The sequence below is a fragment of the Pteropus medius genome, unplaced genomic scaffold (genome assembly GCF_902729225.1).
Source record: "Pteropus medius unplaced genomic scaffold, Ma_sr-lr_union100, whole genome shotgun sequence".
Classification (NCBI taxonomy): domain Eukaryota; kingdom Metazoa; phylum Chordata; class Mammalia; order Chiroptera; family Pteropodidae; genus Pteropus; species Pteropus medius.
In genome coordinates this window covers 3,693,429-3,711,174 of record NW_024354498.1, presented here as the reverse complement: position 1 = coordinate 3,711,174, position 17,746 = coordinate 3,693,429, and the positions used below count along the sequence as shown (strand labels likewise).

The 17,746-nt window shown below is 41.8% G+C and overlaps 1 protein-coding gene and 1 non-coding gene across 6 annotated transcripts in view; one reads left to right on the top strand and one right to left on the bottom strand.

The window, feature by feature from the left end:
- The window catches only part of SH3KBP1 (SH3 domain containing kinase binding protein 1), a 313,545-nt gene that overhangs the window by 22,641 nt on the left and 273,158 nt on the right, over positions 1–17,746 (bottom strand). For all 5 annotated transcript variants that reach the window (XM_039852304.1, XM_039852302.1, XM_039852303.1 and 2 more), the window contains one exon: positions 12,215–12,300. In XM_039852304.1, coding sequence (XP_039708238.1) covers positions 12,215–12,300 — 86 coding nt within the window. The remainder of the gene's footprint in view (positions 1–12,214; positions 12,301–17,746) is intronic.
- LOC120594332 (5S ribosomal RNA) lies at positions 3,201–3,319 on the top strand. The gene has a single exon (XR_005650545.1). It is a non-coding gene; the product is annotated as a 5S ribosomal RNA (ribosomal RNA).

Sequence of the window (17,746 nt, the reverse complement as noted above, 5' to 3'; positions counted from 1 at the left end):
CTATCAGCTTCGGAGGATTATTCTCGCACAGGTTGAATTTTGTTTTCATACACTATTGATGGAGTTGTGGGATTTGGGAATAGAGATCTAAGAATAAAGTTAAATCTTAATTTAAAAAAAAAACTGTTTTAAAAGATTTAAATTGAGAAAACTAAACTCACAGGGTTGCAGGTACCTTCTCTGCAAGGCAGTCTGGACAGGAGGAAATCTAACCCCACACATAAATCATGTGACTAGTATGGAAAATCTGTGCAGACTACAAAGATGAGCTCATGATTAGGGGTCAAATGAACACCTCTGTTAGCCGAGTCACCAACCAAAAAAATTTCATTTAAGCAGTAATCAGCTTCTGCAGGAAAATAAGCTCTCCAAAATGTGTAAGGATATAGCAGATTAGCTGTTGTGTTTTCATGTATAATCCAGGTGTGACATTTTCAAGACACAGCTGCTGAGAGTAAACAGGTTTTAGCTACTGTTCAGCCACGCTATTACTCCATGCTTCACACATGGGTGCTCATGTAACCCTCCCAAAACCAATGCCTTGTAGGTGCTGCTCCATTATATAAAGGGAGAGGGAAAAGGGAGAGGGAGAGAGAGGGTGGGAGAGGGAGGGGAGAGGGAGAGAGAGAGTGTGTGTGGAGGCGTGAGTGTGTGTGTGGAGTGAGAGTGTGTGTGTGTGTGTGTGTGTGTGTGTGTGTGTGTGTGTGTGTGAGGGGTTAGATAACTTGCTTAAGGTCACAACCAGAAAGTGACAGGGCCCACATTCGGATTCATGTTTGTGGAATTCTTTCCACTACAGAGCACTGGACAGATAGCAGAAACACTTGCCCTTACTTCTCATTCAACTGATAGTAAATTCTGAGATTTGTTTCTACATTCAGAACAGGAAAAGATACTAGGAAAGTAATTTTCTTTTGTGAAGAAACCACTTTATGCTCTGATAACAAACTGCTTTTGTTCTATTTTATTCAAATGTGTTATATATAGGACAGAAAAAGGGGCTGGATTCTTTAAGGAACTCTCTGGCAAGAAAATGGAAGGAGTTAGGCAAGTTAACTGAGAATGGCTATTCGGTACAAAGGAATGCTTACATGGAAACTTGTAGCTGAAGAATAATAGAGGGAAATAGGAGTTTATTCATTCATTCACTTTATCAAACATTTATTAAGTATTTGCTGCATGCCAGGCATAGTGATAGTTTTGGGAATGAAAGTATAATAACTCTAAATTAGCGCTATCCATTAAAACTTGCCGCGATAATGGAAATCTGCTATATCTCTACTATCCAATATGATAGCCACTTGTCCCATGTGGCTACTGAGCACATGGAATATGGAAAAATATGATTATTTAAATTAAATTTAAATAGTCACCTGTGGCGAATGGCAACAAAGACCTCCATCACGACCCTGTATCATGATATTTCTTCTCATTCATGCTCAGTCCATTCACTGAGCGCGTATTTACTGGACAAGCAGTATGAGCCAGTCTCTGGGCTAGGCATGGGGAGCGGGGGGATACAGCAGTAGACAAAGTAGCCATGGCAATCAGTACCCACACAAAACGTAAATGTGTACACCATTAGATATTCAATTTCTAGAAATTAACCCGTGGAAATGTTTCTATAAGCGTAGAATGATATATTTATCAGGCCAGTATCCCTCACATATCATAAATTGACATCTAAAATTTTGCATCAGTTTTAGTCACAAAGGATATAATTTCTGCTACAATTTAAATATTGATATTTTGAAATATAACTATGATATTGCTTTCTTAAAGACATTCAATGTGTATTTGAATACCACAGCAATTTAACAATCGCTGTCATCCATTTAAAAAGATCTTGAATAAACTTTTCTTTAACAGCTGAAAATTTTGCATCATGCCTTTCCCATCCTTGAATTTGTGTTTTCATCATACTTTCACTGCTGAATTTTATTTTAATTTAGTATATTTTGTCCTTTGTTATCATCTATTTATGCTATAAAATGCATATCAATTGAAACTTATGATTTTTTATTTACTGAAGTCATAAGGCTCCAAGTGTAAAATTACTTTTCTTCTGGATTGAGCTATTATAATTAGTATACAAATGAACAAAACATATGTATACACACATAACACACATTTTGATAATAATTTATAAGCATAAGAAAGTAGAATTTTATTGGGCTTTCCCCCCAAAGACTTCATGCATATGTGGACAATTATTACTTAGCACCAGAAGAACATGGTTTGGTATTGATTCTATTCCTATTTTTCATTTTGTAGATGTAAGTGCCAAGACACTTTGTTCACATAAATAGAAGTACGTGGAAATGGAAAGAATTTTATCATAATGTCACTCGATTCTTTGAAATCCTTCCGAGTTATATACGAAAATTCAGACAGTGGCTAGTATCATTAAGGACTATTTTTAACAATCTATCAACAAACAACGCAGTGGGGACCTTCTTCGATTTTGTTGGTAGCAAAGAATTAGAAACCGACCGACTTGCAAATGGATTTTTTTGTCCGGTCAATAGAGTCACTCAATTTCTCAATTCCAATGCCAATCTTAGAGTGGCCTCTTAGTTTGCACCAGGGGTTTTCATACCCCTGGAGTGGGCAAGAGATTGGCTGTGCCATGTAATGTGGAAGAGAGTGACTGGGAAAGGAGAGTGGGAAAGGAGAAGCAGCATGACACCAGGCCTCCCAGGAGATAAGTTTGATGAAAGAGCAGATGAGAAGATGAACACTATCTGTGGCCTGAGAAGTTTCCATGGCCCGCCAAGGTACAGGTAACCCCATTTGTGGGTCACAAGCCTAGGCTGCTCTTTGCAGCATTGCTCCTAGAGAATCGATTATGGTGGAATCATACAATGGACTATTATGTAGCCTTTAAAAGTATAAGGCTAATCTATGTGACTTACGTGGAAAAATGTAAAACATACATTATTTAGTACAAAAACAACGGTGGACCAGAACCGTATGTATAACATGATCACATTTTGTAAAAAAAATCCATCCATTCATCCAATCATAGAAAGATTTCTAAAAGTGTGTATAACAAATTAATAGCAATTATCTCAGGGAGAGGCTGAGATACCAGGGGACTTGCACTTTCTAACTTCCTGTGTTCTTTCATTTTTTAAAGTAAGCACCTATTCCCTTTGTAATTGGGAAAGTGATAGAAGCTCTTTAAAATATACAGCTGAGTCTACAGCCATGCCACTCTGAACAAGCCCGATCCCGTCTGATCTCAGAAGCTAAGCAGGGTTGGGCTTGGTTAGTACTTGGATGGGAGACCACCTAGGAAGACCAGGTGCTGTAGGCATTAAAAAATATATATATATATAAAGTAAAATAAAATAAAGATACAGCTGAGTGGATCATTATGAAATGATTTCAGACAGCTATCAAAATCTGTCAGCTGATTTATGTTACGTGTTCAAGAACTTTCCTATATTCCAATAACAGTAGTCATGGTAAGAATGTAGGTTGATGCCCGGTGCTTGTCTCATCTAAACTGCAGCTATATCAACTACCATGTAGAAAGTGCCTGTTTTGAGTCAGCCATGTCACATTATTATGTCTTAATTTTACAATAACCTTCCAAGTTGGTGGGCATTACTAACCTGTCCCATAGAGGAAAGCAGAGCTGAGAGTCACTCAACTTGGAACTTGCAGAACTAGGATTCGAATCCAAGTGTGCCTAAGAACACATGGTTTATCTAATACACAATACCCTTTCCTTGGTGACCTTGTGGGATTATGTTGCCTCTATATAAAGGTTTCCTGTAGAAACTCAAACTTATTTAGGATGGCAAACATCCTATCCTTTTACATTTCTCTGTAAGAATTTGGGTAAAAAAAAAATGGTAAGTTTTTAAAAAGGTGAATAATGTTTAAACTTTATAAAAAGTTATGCCATAATGATGATTATACCCATAACTGTTAACTACTTAACTTCCATATGGCCAGGAAATCTTTTATAAGCAAAAACCTTTAGGCCAAAGAAAACCCTAGATTACACCTTAGAAAAGACCAAATGATCAATTCTAGGTTAAAGGAACTGTCAGAACTAAAAGGATTGAGGTAGAGACAAATGAAAGAATACGCTATTAATCTTAAATGGGATTCCTAGGTGACCAAAAGAGCAGTTTTCTCAATGTCCAGACAACTCAGCTAAAAGAAACAGTCAGAGAAACAAGGCTATGAGGCTGAAACTGGGCCCTCTTGATCATTTTACCCAAGCCCCTGGTTTAATGATGAAAAATAAAGATCGAAAGAGGTATGAGGCCATGCTCTATGGTCTGAGACAGCAGGATGTGCAACCAGGCTGAGGGCAGGTTTCTTTTTGGGAGCAAGCTACATGGGGTATTCCATCTTATTCAAGAGCACTCCACTTAGACAAAGGACACTCAGAAAATTTCAATGTTCCTGTGAAACGATAACATCCTAATGTCCAGAATAACATGGAAGCCAAAATTATGCTGAGTACAAAACGTGAGGAGGAAATACCTCCTGTCCAAAGCCCGGTTCTCTTTTTACTGCACTGGGAGGGACAGGCGGCTTTGGAACTGCTAACAGGGCTAGCGGGCCCCCATTCTCCAGCCTTAGGGGAAGGAAGAGACAGAGGTACAAAGTATTTAAAGTGCCCCGAAAAAGCAGATACTCCATGAGTGATTTTTTTTTAAAAAAAATCACAAGCAATTGTACTCTATAAAAAAAATTAATCTGCTCATCGTACATTTCTGGGCGGTGAGTTTTTGCAAGAGCTTCAACACCCACGTCTTTCTGGGGCCTTTTATTTGTCCCTGACATTTCTCCTCTTCCTTCACCTTCATCTCTGCAGACATGCGCAAGACCTGTGGTTTTCAAAGGCCACCTCAAGAACTGGTATGTGTCCATGACAAAGTTATCGGCAGTCATAAAGCGCCAAGAACAAGAAGGTCAACATTGTGAGTCTCCTAGTAAGTTGTGTTCCATTTTTAAACCTGGAGATTATATCTCTTCTATCAGGTGATGGTATTTGTTTTTAAAAATGTGCTTAATTAGTAAAATAAAAATTAGCAGTCCCTCACAGTAAAGCCCCCCACCTCTTTTTTGGTAGATGAGTCTGTAAAATTCCAAAGATTATGAATAACCTCAGGGAGAGATGACTCAGGCCTGGGGAGGTAGAGAGCACTACTATAGGTCATGGTGAAGCTAAATAAAGAGGCTTCTCCGACTCTAAATCAGGGCTCTTGTTCACTAACTCCTCATTCTTAGCTTGTCACCACCAGATCTAATTACCTTCTAATGGATCCCACCAACCTCACTTCAAACGCTCATCATTTTTCTCATTTAATGAATCTAAGGTAGCGGAAGGCTGAGAGGGCCAAGGCTTCAGGACCACATCTTAACAGAGCCCACGGCTAGAGGAAAAGTTTGCAAAGTCAGCTTTCCTCCTTAATGCAAAGTAGTTTGACTATAACGCTTTTAGTGTGACAAAGGGCCACTTGAACATGGTTTTCTGGCAGGTCATATATCCCTCTGGATATTCACAAGTCAAACGGAAGCCATAACTAGGCTCTGCCAATCTGTGAGCTACAGGCAGTGGGTGGAGGGTGCACTGCATGCCAAATAAATGCCATGTGCAATCTGAGAGCTGAATGTTACCCGTTCCCTTCTTGCTTCCACATTCATTCCCAGCTCAGAGGCCTCAGTTGAGCACACTGTGGGTGTAACAAAGGTTACTAGATAGGTCTCTTTGCTGTGTGCATAGACTACTTTGAACCCATGGGGTGTTCCTCCACATTTGTATTCTCAAAGCCATAAACAGTCTCAGTATGTAGCAAAAGAAGAGACACTCAAGCCATTGGGCTGAAGAATTCGAGGGCCTTGACCATAGAGAGCAGGTGACCAAAATCCCAGGGGAGGACATGCTTGCTGCCTCTGCACACAGGTGACCTTCTGGGGCAGACCACAAATGTAAGAGCCAGCCAAACTGAGCTTGCTACACACTTGAACATCCCTCTGCTCCTATCACCAGTTACTTTTCCTTGTTGTAGGCTGATGGCTGTAGGTGGCTCAGGCAGGATGGCACTGTTCACTCTGTGTTTTGGAATAGTTCATATCACCTAGTACATCACTCGCCTGAGGTTGTGAAACATTTGTCCCTGTCTCCTCATTTCTATTTACTCTCCATCTGTGTTTCTATAGTATTCATGAGACTTCACCTACTGGCACTTTGAATGTTTGTGGCTTTTGCGCTTACTGGATGTGATGGGGTAAAAGACGTGTGTGGAACCCATCAAAATTAAGTACAAACCCAGCCAATGCGATGGACTGTCAAAGGCCAGGACTGTCCTGAGGGAGGCCGAGCAGGCAGAAGCGAGCACCTCAGTTTTGCTGTGGACTGATGTTGCTAAGAGCTAAGTGGACATCTTTCAGTGGACATCCTCAGTTTACATCTCCGATCAGATTCTTGGAGGTACCGAGAAGGACAGGACTTGCCACTAGCCCATCCCCTCGAGAACTGCGAGATGATTTTGAAACCAGTGCTGGTTTGACAGCTTGAGCTCGTTTACTCAGCACAAATCTAGGCTGTGAGCCCCACGAGTCTTAGGTGAGAGGTCGGGAACCAGAAGAGAGGCTCTGCAGGGAGAGGTCCAGGCATAGAATCTCTTCTGAATTAACCGGAGCTAAGGCCAACTCTCCCAAAGTGCAGGGAAGAAACCGAAAATGCTCAGATGACTGACCAGTTTCAAGACCCATCAATCAAGAGTTCAATCTATTTCACTTTCTTGAATAAAGCATTTGACCCTGAGCACAATCTCTTTTGCTTTTTGTCACATACTTGAGAAATGCATATTGCTTCTCAAACGGTCCTGATATAAAGTTTGATCATGACCTGTGTCCCTGAATAAGAGCCAGAGCAGCATGTGTCCACACGTGCACACCCCACAGTTTCATCTACAGACTCGACGCTGACATAACAGGGATCACATCCTCCTCTCCTATGCACAGGTAATGTCAGCCTTGTTCCTGATCCCAAAGGCCGTGTCCGAAGGTCGCTGGGAAAGAGACATTGTCTGTAGGAGCGAGCCGTGACCCTCGCATAAAAGTTCTCACGTTAGAGCAGCTAACCCCAAGAGAGCTGAGAGGCACAGCTCACTCACACACATGCTCAGCCAGCAGTCCATCTACAACACTGCAAATGTCACTCATGGAGTTCTTTAAGGCAGGCAAGACACAGTATATGTTGTCTTATTAAACCCAAGAAATCACTCAACTGACCTGAAATGCTACAAGGACCAAAGGGGAAATTTAAAATAGAAAAAAAAGGACAGGAAAACCAACAGCTCAAAGCCAGGGATCTAAGTCTTCCCACCAAATCCATCCGACAACCTCAAGAAGTAATTTCCTATAGTAAAAGGCAGAAATTTCAAAATAAGAGATTTTGATGTTTAGAGATTTGATGTCATAACAAAAATTTTGTGTTAATAGTCACCATTAAATGGCTCTCTGTATATCTTGAAAACTTTTAATATACAGAGCACAAATTTATAATACGGCATTGACTACATTTCATATTTGTTGTCCTTTTATTTACTACCCACTTAAACACTGCATATTAAATCTTGGGAGAATATCTCGCCCCACATATAACAAATGCTTGTGCATTTCCTGGTCCCAGTGAACAGGCCCAGAGGCATCTGTGAGAGATTGAGGACAAGCTGAAGTTAGTTTTCATAGCTTCCAAACCAGGTTCGCGTCCTAAGTCCATGAACTTTAAAGTTAGTGACACTTGGCCCCCAAAATGACTACCGTGTGAAGTGTGAGTCTGTGGGTCAGGTTGAAAGGATAAAAGGGAAATCTTTAGCTTCATCAAGTGAAGAGGGAGGTGACATCCACATAAAGAAATGGAGTGGGGACAGTTTGATGAGATTCAAGTAGAATGGGAAAAAAACAACAGTCAAAACAAAGGCAAGCAACTAAAGAGAATTAAGAAGGGCTTTCTCTAACTCAATTAGTCGAAACTAGATGGCTTAGTTCCCAGGCTGCTTCCCACCTGAAGGCCTGCCGCCATGTGCTTTAGTGGGAAAAGAACGAAAAGCTCCGTAGTATTGAAGTATAACAATAAAACCCGCCATGCCGTGGGAACTACAATATATGGCATAATAAAAGTAAATGTTATGGCACTTGACTTCGCGGCCTATAATCTCCCATTCAATCAGAACAGATTCTTCCGTCAGCAAGAGAAAACTGGACAATTTAATTTTCATTTCTATTCATGCGCGGGCCTGTGTTGGAGCTCATCCATGTTTTCTATTATGTTCCTTGAAATATGGCTGCGTAGTTTGATACAAACAATATCTCAAACTGACATCAACAACTTAGTTTGGGACCAACTGATTTCATTCTAAATTATCACAGGCTGACAGATGCTGGTAGCTGCCCACACGAGATCCGAAAAAGCCATGTTCTCTAATTTAATAATATAATAATTTAAAATTATAGCTTTATTAAGAGGAAACACACTTATTTATAGCTAACATTGATGATTTCTAATGGCTTTCAGGACTGTGTTCTGCTATTCACTGCAACCCACATTTGGACAGCTTCAATTGTCTGAATCACTAACAAAACATTCTGGTACAAATAATTTCCTTCTTGATTCAAAGCAATGAACACATGAACACAAAAGCAGAGTTTAAAGAAGAAAGCAGCCCTGAAGAGAGCCAGCCCCTCTGCATTGTCCTATTCTCCTTGAGAGCATTTCTGCATTTTGGGCCTACAGACATTTTGCTTAAAATTCTCTCCTCCCTTGGGCCCTATGATGTTGCAAGATTCCGCTTTTCCTTAGATGTGGACTTTCCGCAGGATTTAGTCTTCAGCTCTAGGTTATTTTTTCTCATGGTAAAGATTTTATTCCTCTTCTTGACTATATTACTTCTAAGCAAACATTAATAATAAGCATCTCTATCTTTTTGCAGCCCACCAAGTGATTTTACATAATTATGGAAGACAAGATGAGGAAGTAGGTAGAGATTTTGTATTCTTTACAGATAATGAAGCTTAAGCTCAGAGAGTCTATGTAGATTATGGAAGGTCACCCAGCCAGGAAGCAGCAGAATCAGCAGCACTGACCCCCCAGCCCTGAGTCCTTTTTTCCTGGAAGGTCCTAATCTCTACCTGCCATCCCTGCCCACCTCCCCAGCCTCCACCCTCCACTTTCAGCCTTCATCCAGCACTGACATGGGGATGTCTGATCAAATCTCGAAGTCCACGTAAACAAATTCGTCATGTTTCTCCTCAAACCAGTCCCTTCTCCAGACATGCTTATTTCTACCTGAGTCATTTTTTTCCCTAGCCACCCAACCCTAAAACCTCACAAATAACAAATCGTTCTCTCCTCCTCCCCACTCCCAAATCCAATCTGTTACTGAGGCCTAGTAATAATTCTCTTGCACTGCTGCTTTCACATCTATCCCTTCTTTCACGGTCCTTTGGTAGCAGTTTAATACTGGTTCTCTCTCAGTCCCTCTCACCTAAACTATCAAAAACCCTGACTCTTGACACCCATCTTTCCTTCATGTCATTGGTTCCACAAAGCTCCATCAGTGATTATCTGAATTTTAAGACGTGACCGTGCCACTTCGGTGTCAATCATCAACAGCTCCCATTGTCTATAGAATACATTACAAATCGATCTCCCTCAAACTCAATCCAGTTCCGACTCCCACGTCCAGGTCTGCCCTCATTTCATGCCCTCATTTCAAACCCTCAGCTACAGCCAGGCTGACCTATGCTCAGCTATCAGCACTGCCCAGTGATTTCCCTGCCCACCTCAGCCTCTACCTAAGCAAATCCAACTCCAGCTCCAGGTAAGTGTGTCCCGTTTCATGGAACCTGCCCTAACACCCTGGGCACCGAGAAGCATCCCCAACTCTGAGGAGCATTGCTTTCTACCACTCGGCCTTCATGTAGACAGACTGTCGATGTTACCTCACTTTTCATTTGCTATCTTAGGGGCCCAAACAGACCCAAAGACCATGGAAGGCAGGGCCTGTGTGTGAGGGCCTTGGCAGCCATTCAGCCTTGTACTTGAGTAGTAGGTACTCAAGTATGTAGTGGTCAATTACATAGCTACCAATCATTGTTTCTCACAATACAAATAACATACACATTAAATTATTAGCGTCAAGAATTATAGTTTTCTGGGATTCATGTCTTTTTAGCAAAATGAGAACAAACTAAACCTCAGCATCTCTTTCTGGGCTCCAAAATACATACAACTAGTGCTTAGTTTCTACCGTATGAAAAACTTCCATAGACTCATCCCCCTCTATCAATGCCCCTGACATTTCCAAACTAGCTTGTCAGACTAAACAACATGGGATTCATATGGTGGTGACAGCCACCTTAGTCATCTCCAAACCCAAAGAAAACACAGGTCAAAGGCCAATGTTCTTCACAAGGGAAGCGCAGCTTAGTGTATTGTGGTGGAAGAACACCTCCCTTCTTGTGGGAGGCCCTATAGTACCTTCACTGACACTTTGCCCACTGACCACCCGGCCTTGAAACAGGGCCCGAATGCTAAACTACAATGGTAGAACTAGAACTTAATCAGGCTCATTCTGATGATTCCTTCTCATTCACAGCCAGTTCTGCTCTGCTCGTCCCTGCCCTTTAACCAGATCAAATGCTACAGCAGGCCAGCATTTCTATTATTGTTGCATCAGCTCAAGCTGTCAGAAGCTCTTGGTCATGCTTCTTGACTGGGCTTTTCAAAAGCTGACTGAGTATATAGAAGAGTTTCTGGAAACAGGGCAAGTACTTTTGGTGTTTACAGTCACAATAACACATCCTACCGCCAAGCTTTCACAAGATCAGACCAGACACTGTAGGTCAGCAGTTACAAAGATCCAGCTCTATTAGCAGGTTCAGAAGAAAACACACTGCCTCTCCCCTGAACTGTCAAATAGCACAGCAGAAGAGGAATAACCCAAGGTGATAAAAATGTTCTTGTTAGGCACTCTGGTGCTTCTTACAAGGCCTGCCAACTGTCGGACATTTGTTTCTAAATTGAATAGCCAACACAAATGATGCTAGAAATCTTCCATGTCCAATTAATCCGTGATAGTGGCTGCCAGAGGTTAGGGAAGGGGAGGGGACAGGAAGGAGGTAGGTGTGGTTATAAAAGGGCAACAGAGGGGTCCTAGTGGTGATGGAATGTTCTGCATCTTGACTGTGGTGGTGGGTACACAAACCTACACAGGTGACAAAATTACATAGAACTAAATACACACAGTACTAGTAAAACTGGGGAACCTGGTGGACTATATCGATGTCAATAACCTGGTTGTGATCTTGCACTACAGTTTCGTAAGATTTTACCGTAGTTGGGGGAAACTAGGTAAAGGGTATGTGGATCTCTCTGCATTACTTCTTATAACTGCATATGAATCTATACTTATTTCAAAAAAGAAAATTTTAATTAAAAGAGTCAAATTCCAAAAGGTAGCCCTATTATGTCGAATATGAGACTGCTGGTTTATGACCATGATAGGTACAAATAAAAGATGTAAAGCTAAACAAATATTAGTCCTTGAATCTGGACTTGTTAAAAGGACTATCACCCAAGTCAGACTAACAGTGACCTCAACCAGCACATATGTGACCTCAAACCCACCCACACATTTCCCCTGACTTTTTTTTTTTATCACAGAGACTTTTGCTACCTTCCCATTTATCACATGGTGGTATCTTAACCTTGGGAAAACTCACTCATGTTCTGAACTAAGTGGTAATTATCATACCAAAGCTCATTTTAAATTCAAAGTCAAAACACTTAGTGCTGCGTTTATAATGAATTCTGCTATTCTACTTTTCACTCATTCACCTTTTTACCCTAAATACATAAATCATGGGAAAATATGAATATAAGTGCTAATGACCACTTTTACAAAAAGGCTTATTCATCATTTCTTTTCATTAGACTTTGTGAAGAATTTCTCCTAAAGCCAAGGAGAGTAAAAATCCCAGGCATGGTGTTTTCATGTGAGAACCACCATCAGCTTCCTTGTTTACATAACTGTAACACCTAAAACCAACTGAGGACTGGTAGCCTAGCATTTAAATAGCCCTGTTAGTTCTCATCAGGTTGCTTGAAGGGGCAAACTGAGCTCTGCCGTTCTTTCAAAATTGTGCAAATAAAAGCAAGCATGCTCTCCTTACTCACCGATCTCATTGCTGCGGTCCGAGAGATCCTTGTCCAGGATGCTGGATATCGAACTGCCCACCAAGTCAATCTTTGGACCTTCACCCCTACATTAAAAACAGAAGTCCAGGCATTTAATAATTGGTGTGTGTCCTTGTCATTTTGTCAGCTTTCTTGCTGTACACAAGATAAGGAGTGTGCTGTGCGTGAGACAGGTGGCACTGTCGCCTCTGAGGAAGCCAGCGGGAGCCAACGAGCTATCCAGCCACATGGGCCTTGGTGCAAAGCAGCCAATAGACTGGATGCCCCCCTCTCTAGCACACATTTTCAAAGATGGCTATTTTAATAATGACTGTTCAGCAATGCACCTTTAGCCACAAACCCGCCTGCTGGCACACAGGGTACAACGCAGGCCCTGCTCCCGCCCCATGGCTAAATAAGAACCAGCAAACGATAACTGGGAGCTTCCCTTTTAAGGAGCAAGGAATGTAGCCAATGCTACTTGTCAAAGGTCGACTACTTTTAACCTTGAGAATAAGGTTTTCTGGCCTGGGGCTGAGGCATCAGCCAGGTTGTTGACAGGCACAAGGTGTCGAGTTGAGATCTGGCAGCCTGAAATCTGGCAGTAGGGCACAGTCCTGTAAAATTAGACAGCTCTTGGGTGGGTGCCCCCATGCCCATCAGGACACAAGTGACTTCCCTCTATCTGGGCTAGAAGCAGCCCTTGGGGACCGGAATGGGCCTCCAAGTTGATGAGAGAAACAGCCTACTTATGCATGAGCAGAAGGTTCCTCTAAATTTCTCCAAAAGTGTAGGTCTTTGGGCCCATGGGTGAGGGGATAAGCCCCAAATAAGATTATCTAAGGTCTGAGATGGCAGCGTAATAGAAAAAGATCCTTGCCTATAAAATGAGAGGGAGAAGCCAAGTGGTTGTTCAAAGGAAAGCCATAGAAATAGTCCATCTCATGGCTCCTGGTAGTCACCATGGCCTGAGGCCAAACTATATGAGTCACAAATTTACTCAAGGAGTACTTCTCAAATACTTATCGAGCTGGGGGTATTGAGAGGGTCAAGCCAGGCGGTACCTACTCTGGAGGGCTTCATGGCCTAAATGGGAGAGAAAGGCAGACAAACACAAGCACACATGGCACAGGCTATGTGAGATACAGGCACATCAAAGTCCTATGGGGAAAGGACTGGGTCAGTGCAGGGTGTCTGCATGGCAGTCCCAGGACACTGGGAGGAGATGACATTACAGTTGGGCCTTGGAAGAAAAGGGAGAGAGGCCATATCAGTAAAATGCATGTTTGAGCACTGATGCAAGGGGAGGTAGGGGTGCCCGGAGTGGCCAGGGGTACCAAAGCTAAGGCCCGAGGTTCCTAGACAGTAGTGACAGAAGAGAGGTTGGCAAAGGTCAGACTACTGGGCTGAGTACTACAGGGTTCAGTTTGTCTGGAGGTAATGGGCGACAAAGGGCAAACTCAAGCAAGAGACCTATAAACCTGGAGGCCTGACAGGGCTGACTCCTGGGTTTCTCACTCAAGAAGGGGTGGTAGGGGTAGCATTCAGTGTGACATGCATGTCCTGTGATGGTGAAGAAGGCCCAGCAGAAAGTAAGCCCCTATCAGTTCCCAAATGAACAAGACTGACTCTTAAGCTCAAGTATAACCTTAAGCACCCTCAACCAAAGACGACTCGCAGATTTGAGAACTCTGGGGAACCAGGGCTGGGCCAAATGGCTTTGCCTTCACCAAGACTTGTTGGGCTTTTCAGAGCTTGGTTGAAATGAAAGTTTAAGGATAACATGGACTATATGCGGAAAGGGAAAGCAGCTTGAACTTCACAGCAGAGCCTTCGTTTTCCGCCTCGCCCCAACCTCCTAAGGTGGTGGGGCCCTCCTAGGCCAGGTTTCCATGGCAGAGTCTCTCTCCATCCACTGGCCCCACAGGGCACACTCCTTCAGACAGACTTTGAGCCAAGAGGAATGGTAGGATTGAGGAAATTTATTTCAAAACATTTTATTGGCAGGGCCCTAGCATTTACTAATTTGAATATAACTTTCTGAATGAAACATTTTAGAAATTCACTATTATTAGTAGGAAAGCACTGTCACTTTTAAAAGTTCTTGAGGGCCCTTAATATTATTTGGTATCTACAGAGCCTGAATGATTTGGTGCTGTCATCCTCCAAACTAATAGACTGAATTCAAGGCATTCTCAGAGCCAGACAGTTCTGTCCTTTTGGGAACACGGCAAGGACCAAAACTTAAGAGAACACATGTTCTGTTTGGGGAGCAAGGTCACTCAGGCAAGGAAAGTCCAGTTAGTTTCAATCATTTTTTTTTTTTTTTTTTTTTTACAGGGGAAGATGGTTTGAGGTGACACCCAGATGGGGAGCTGGGGAGAAAACCAGAGTGGGTGTTGGTAGGAAGAAAGAGCTATGTGCATCAATTAATCATCTATATATCCCAGGACAGGTTGGCTGCTTTGGAACATGTGGTTTATTCACGTATTTTGATAACTATGAATCTTGGAGCTGCCGTTTCCCTCTTTGATTTGACAGCTGGAAGCTTCTAGTCGAATGTGAGCCTATCTCAAGAGACCGTAGGGAATCCTATTGCACATTACAGGCATACTTCATTTTATTGCACTATGCTTTATAGTGCTTCACAGATATTGAGGGGTTTTTTTGTTTGTTTGTTTGTTTGAAGGTTTGTGGCAACTCTGTATCGAGAAAGTCTACTGGCTCCATTTTTCAAACAGGCTCAGATGATGGTTAGCATTTTTTAGCAATAAAGTATTTTTAAATCAAGGTATGTACATTTTTTAGACATAATGCTATTGTACACTTAGACGACAGTATAATGTAAACATAACTTTTATATGCACTGGGAAATAAAAAATTCATGTAACAGGCTTTATTGCAATATTTGCTTTATTTTTGCTTTACTGCAGTGGTCTGGAACTGAACTTGCAGTATCTCTGAGGTACGCCTGCACTGTGCTCATCTTATCTTGGGCTGTATTACTTTTCTACCCTTATTTCCCTTTTATTGTCACGCTCAACTATTTTATTCTTTTATATGCATTTTGAATCTACCTCAAGACCTTTGGGGAGTAGTGCAGGGTAAACAGAAGTAATCTTAAAGAATAGGATATATATTAATAGCATTTAAAATGTTCATCTGTTTTGGACCAGTTCTGGGAGTCTATGCTAAAGATATAGTCTAAAATACCCAAATGAGTTTTGCAGATTAATATGTTTATCATAGTGTTACTTGTAATAAAAAAAAAACTGAAAAGAACTGATCTTTCATAAATAGGGGAATAGTAGAATAACCTATGGTATTTTGACGGACTTTTACATAGCCGCTGAAATGACACAGACAGTTTATGACAATAAGGACAAATGCTTATGATGTTACGACGTCAAGGGACAAAGGCAAGTTTAAAATGACATACACCTCAATGTACATATATCCACATGCCCTTCTGATACATTAGGAAAAGGGTTTTTGTTTTTGTTTTTGTTTTTTTAAGACTGGAAGAATATTAGGTGTTTATTCCTGAGTAGTCTGATGCATGATTTCTAGCACCCAGTTTAAGCACTTCATATATGGCAAGGGGTCAAAACACTTATGAAATTAATGAACGTTTGCCTTTTTTTTCCTCCAAAAGACAAAGTTGTATGGCATTCAGTATGATCATACCTATGTAAAACCGATGAAACAAACTAAATCATACATAGGAAAAAAATATGAAAGAAACAGCCCAAAATGTTGATAGTAGTTATCTCTGGGATAAGACTATAGGTGAATTTTCCCTTCCTTTTAAAGTTCACTTTTAATAATAGAGACTTATACAGTTTATACAGCTTCTATTCTCTCTCCTTTCTCCTCAACATAATCATTAAGGTAAAAGGTGAGATTGCCTGGCCCTTGCTATAAACTCTCCTTTAAGAATCTCCCCGACCACAGGTGCCCATGTGATCACCCATGACCACACCTGGAACTTACCCGTGGTGTATGTGGAGTTACAAATTCTAGACTGAGAGGTCAAGGTCATGAGGGACCACACTAAAGAAATAGGCGGTACCATCCCTGGGCAACCCCTCCCCAGATTCCAAGGTGCCAGCCACATTCTGACAGGAAGGAGAATGGGATCCCCCATCTCTCTAACTGAGCATTGATCCCTCATGCCAAGAGCCAGCTACAGGCTTTAGATGAAATTACCTTCTATACAGGGCCAGAAGCAAGCCTATTTTGAAAACACAGTAGGTGTAGTTTTAAAAAAGGTTCTGATGCTTCCAAGTAGGGAAGCTGCAGCTGGTGTTTTGACAGTGTTCAGACTGTGGGTGTGGAAGCATTTTACAATGTCTATTTGTAAATGCCTTTCACTGTATTTATAGACTCTTACAACAATGCTAATGAATTTCAGTTCTGAAAAACACCAGAATTTCTGAAATCCTCCAAAGCATGCATTTGGAGAAGCCGACACCCAAGAGGGTGCAGCCCTCAATGGTCCCTGTTCTCCTCCAGTCTGCTCAACATACAGGTACCGTTTTGGCAAAAAGGATGTTCCTAAATTCCACAAAAGAGGAAAAAGCCCATTCTTTTTTAATTTACTAGCTCATGTGAGGGTGAGTTTGTATGGTGAGTTTCTATGGCCACAGCTGTTAAATAAAAGGAGAAAATAGAAGAAAAAAGGCATATCACTGTACAGCCAAAGATATTTAAACAAGGTTGCCCTTACTCATTTCTAATTTTTAAATTGAAATAATGTTATTTTCTTGTATTTTTCTCAGCAGTTTTGGTTATGGACACTTAAAACACGTAACTTGGCTAGGTAATTAGCAGCTAAAGGTGTCCTTGTTTTATTGGACAGGCAACCTAAATCACAGAGAACAAGTTGACTAGTCCAAGGACACCCAGCAGGACTAAGCGGAACCTACAATCCCATAGAAATAACAGCAGCAGCTCCCATTTACTCACTACCCACCATGAGTCAGGCACGAGGATTAGCCCCTTTCATATATTCAATCATCACAACCACCCCTTTATGATCTACTCTGCCTGGTGGATATGGAGCTGCACTGTCCAGAGCCCCCTTCAGTGAAGGTCTGGGTAACCCCGCTGCTGGGAGTGCTGTTGGCCCTTCCAGGGAGCACCCTAGCTGCAAAGAGCCTCCTTGGCCAAGGCTCACCCTTTCCACGGTAGTCTACACCCCAGGGTATAAAAATCTTGGCCATTCCAGCCCAACACAGGACAACTTGGAGTGGCTATTTTAGCCCCAAGTTTCCCCCTTGGAGTTGGCCAAGGCTTTGGTGAGCCAGTATCACAGCCTGACATCTCTCTCTGCCCAGCGTTGCTTCCTTCTCCCTTCTGTGGGCACTGAGCCCTAAAACAGATCTGGCATGTTAAACACTGCCTCAGAGTCTACTTCCTGGAGAACCCCGCCTGTGATGCCCTTATTTTCATTACATAGACCTCCAGAAAACAGGCTCAGTGAGATTAAGTCATTTGCTGATAAAAGGTTATAAAAGTAGGAGAGTGGGG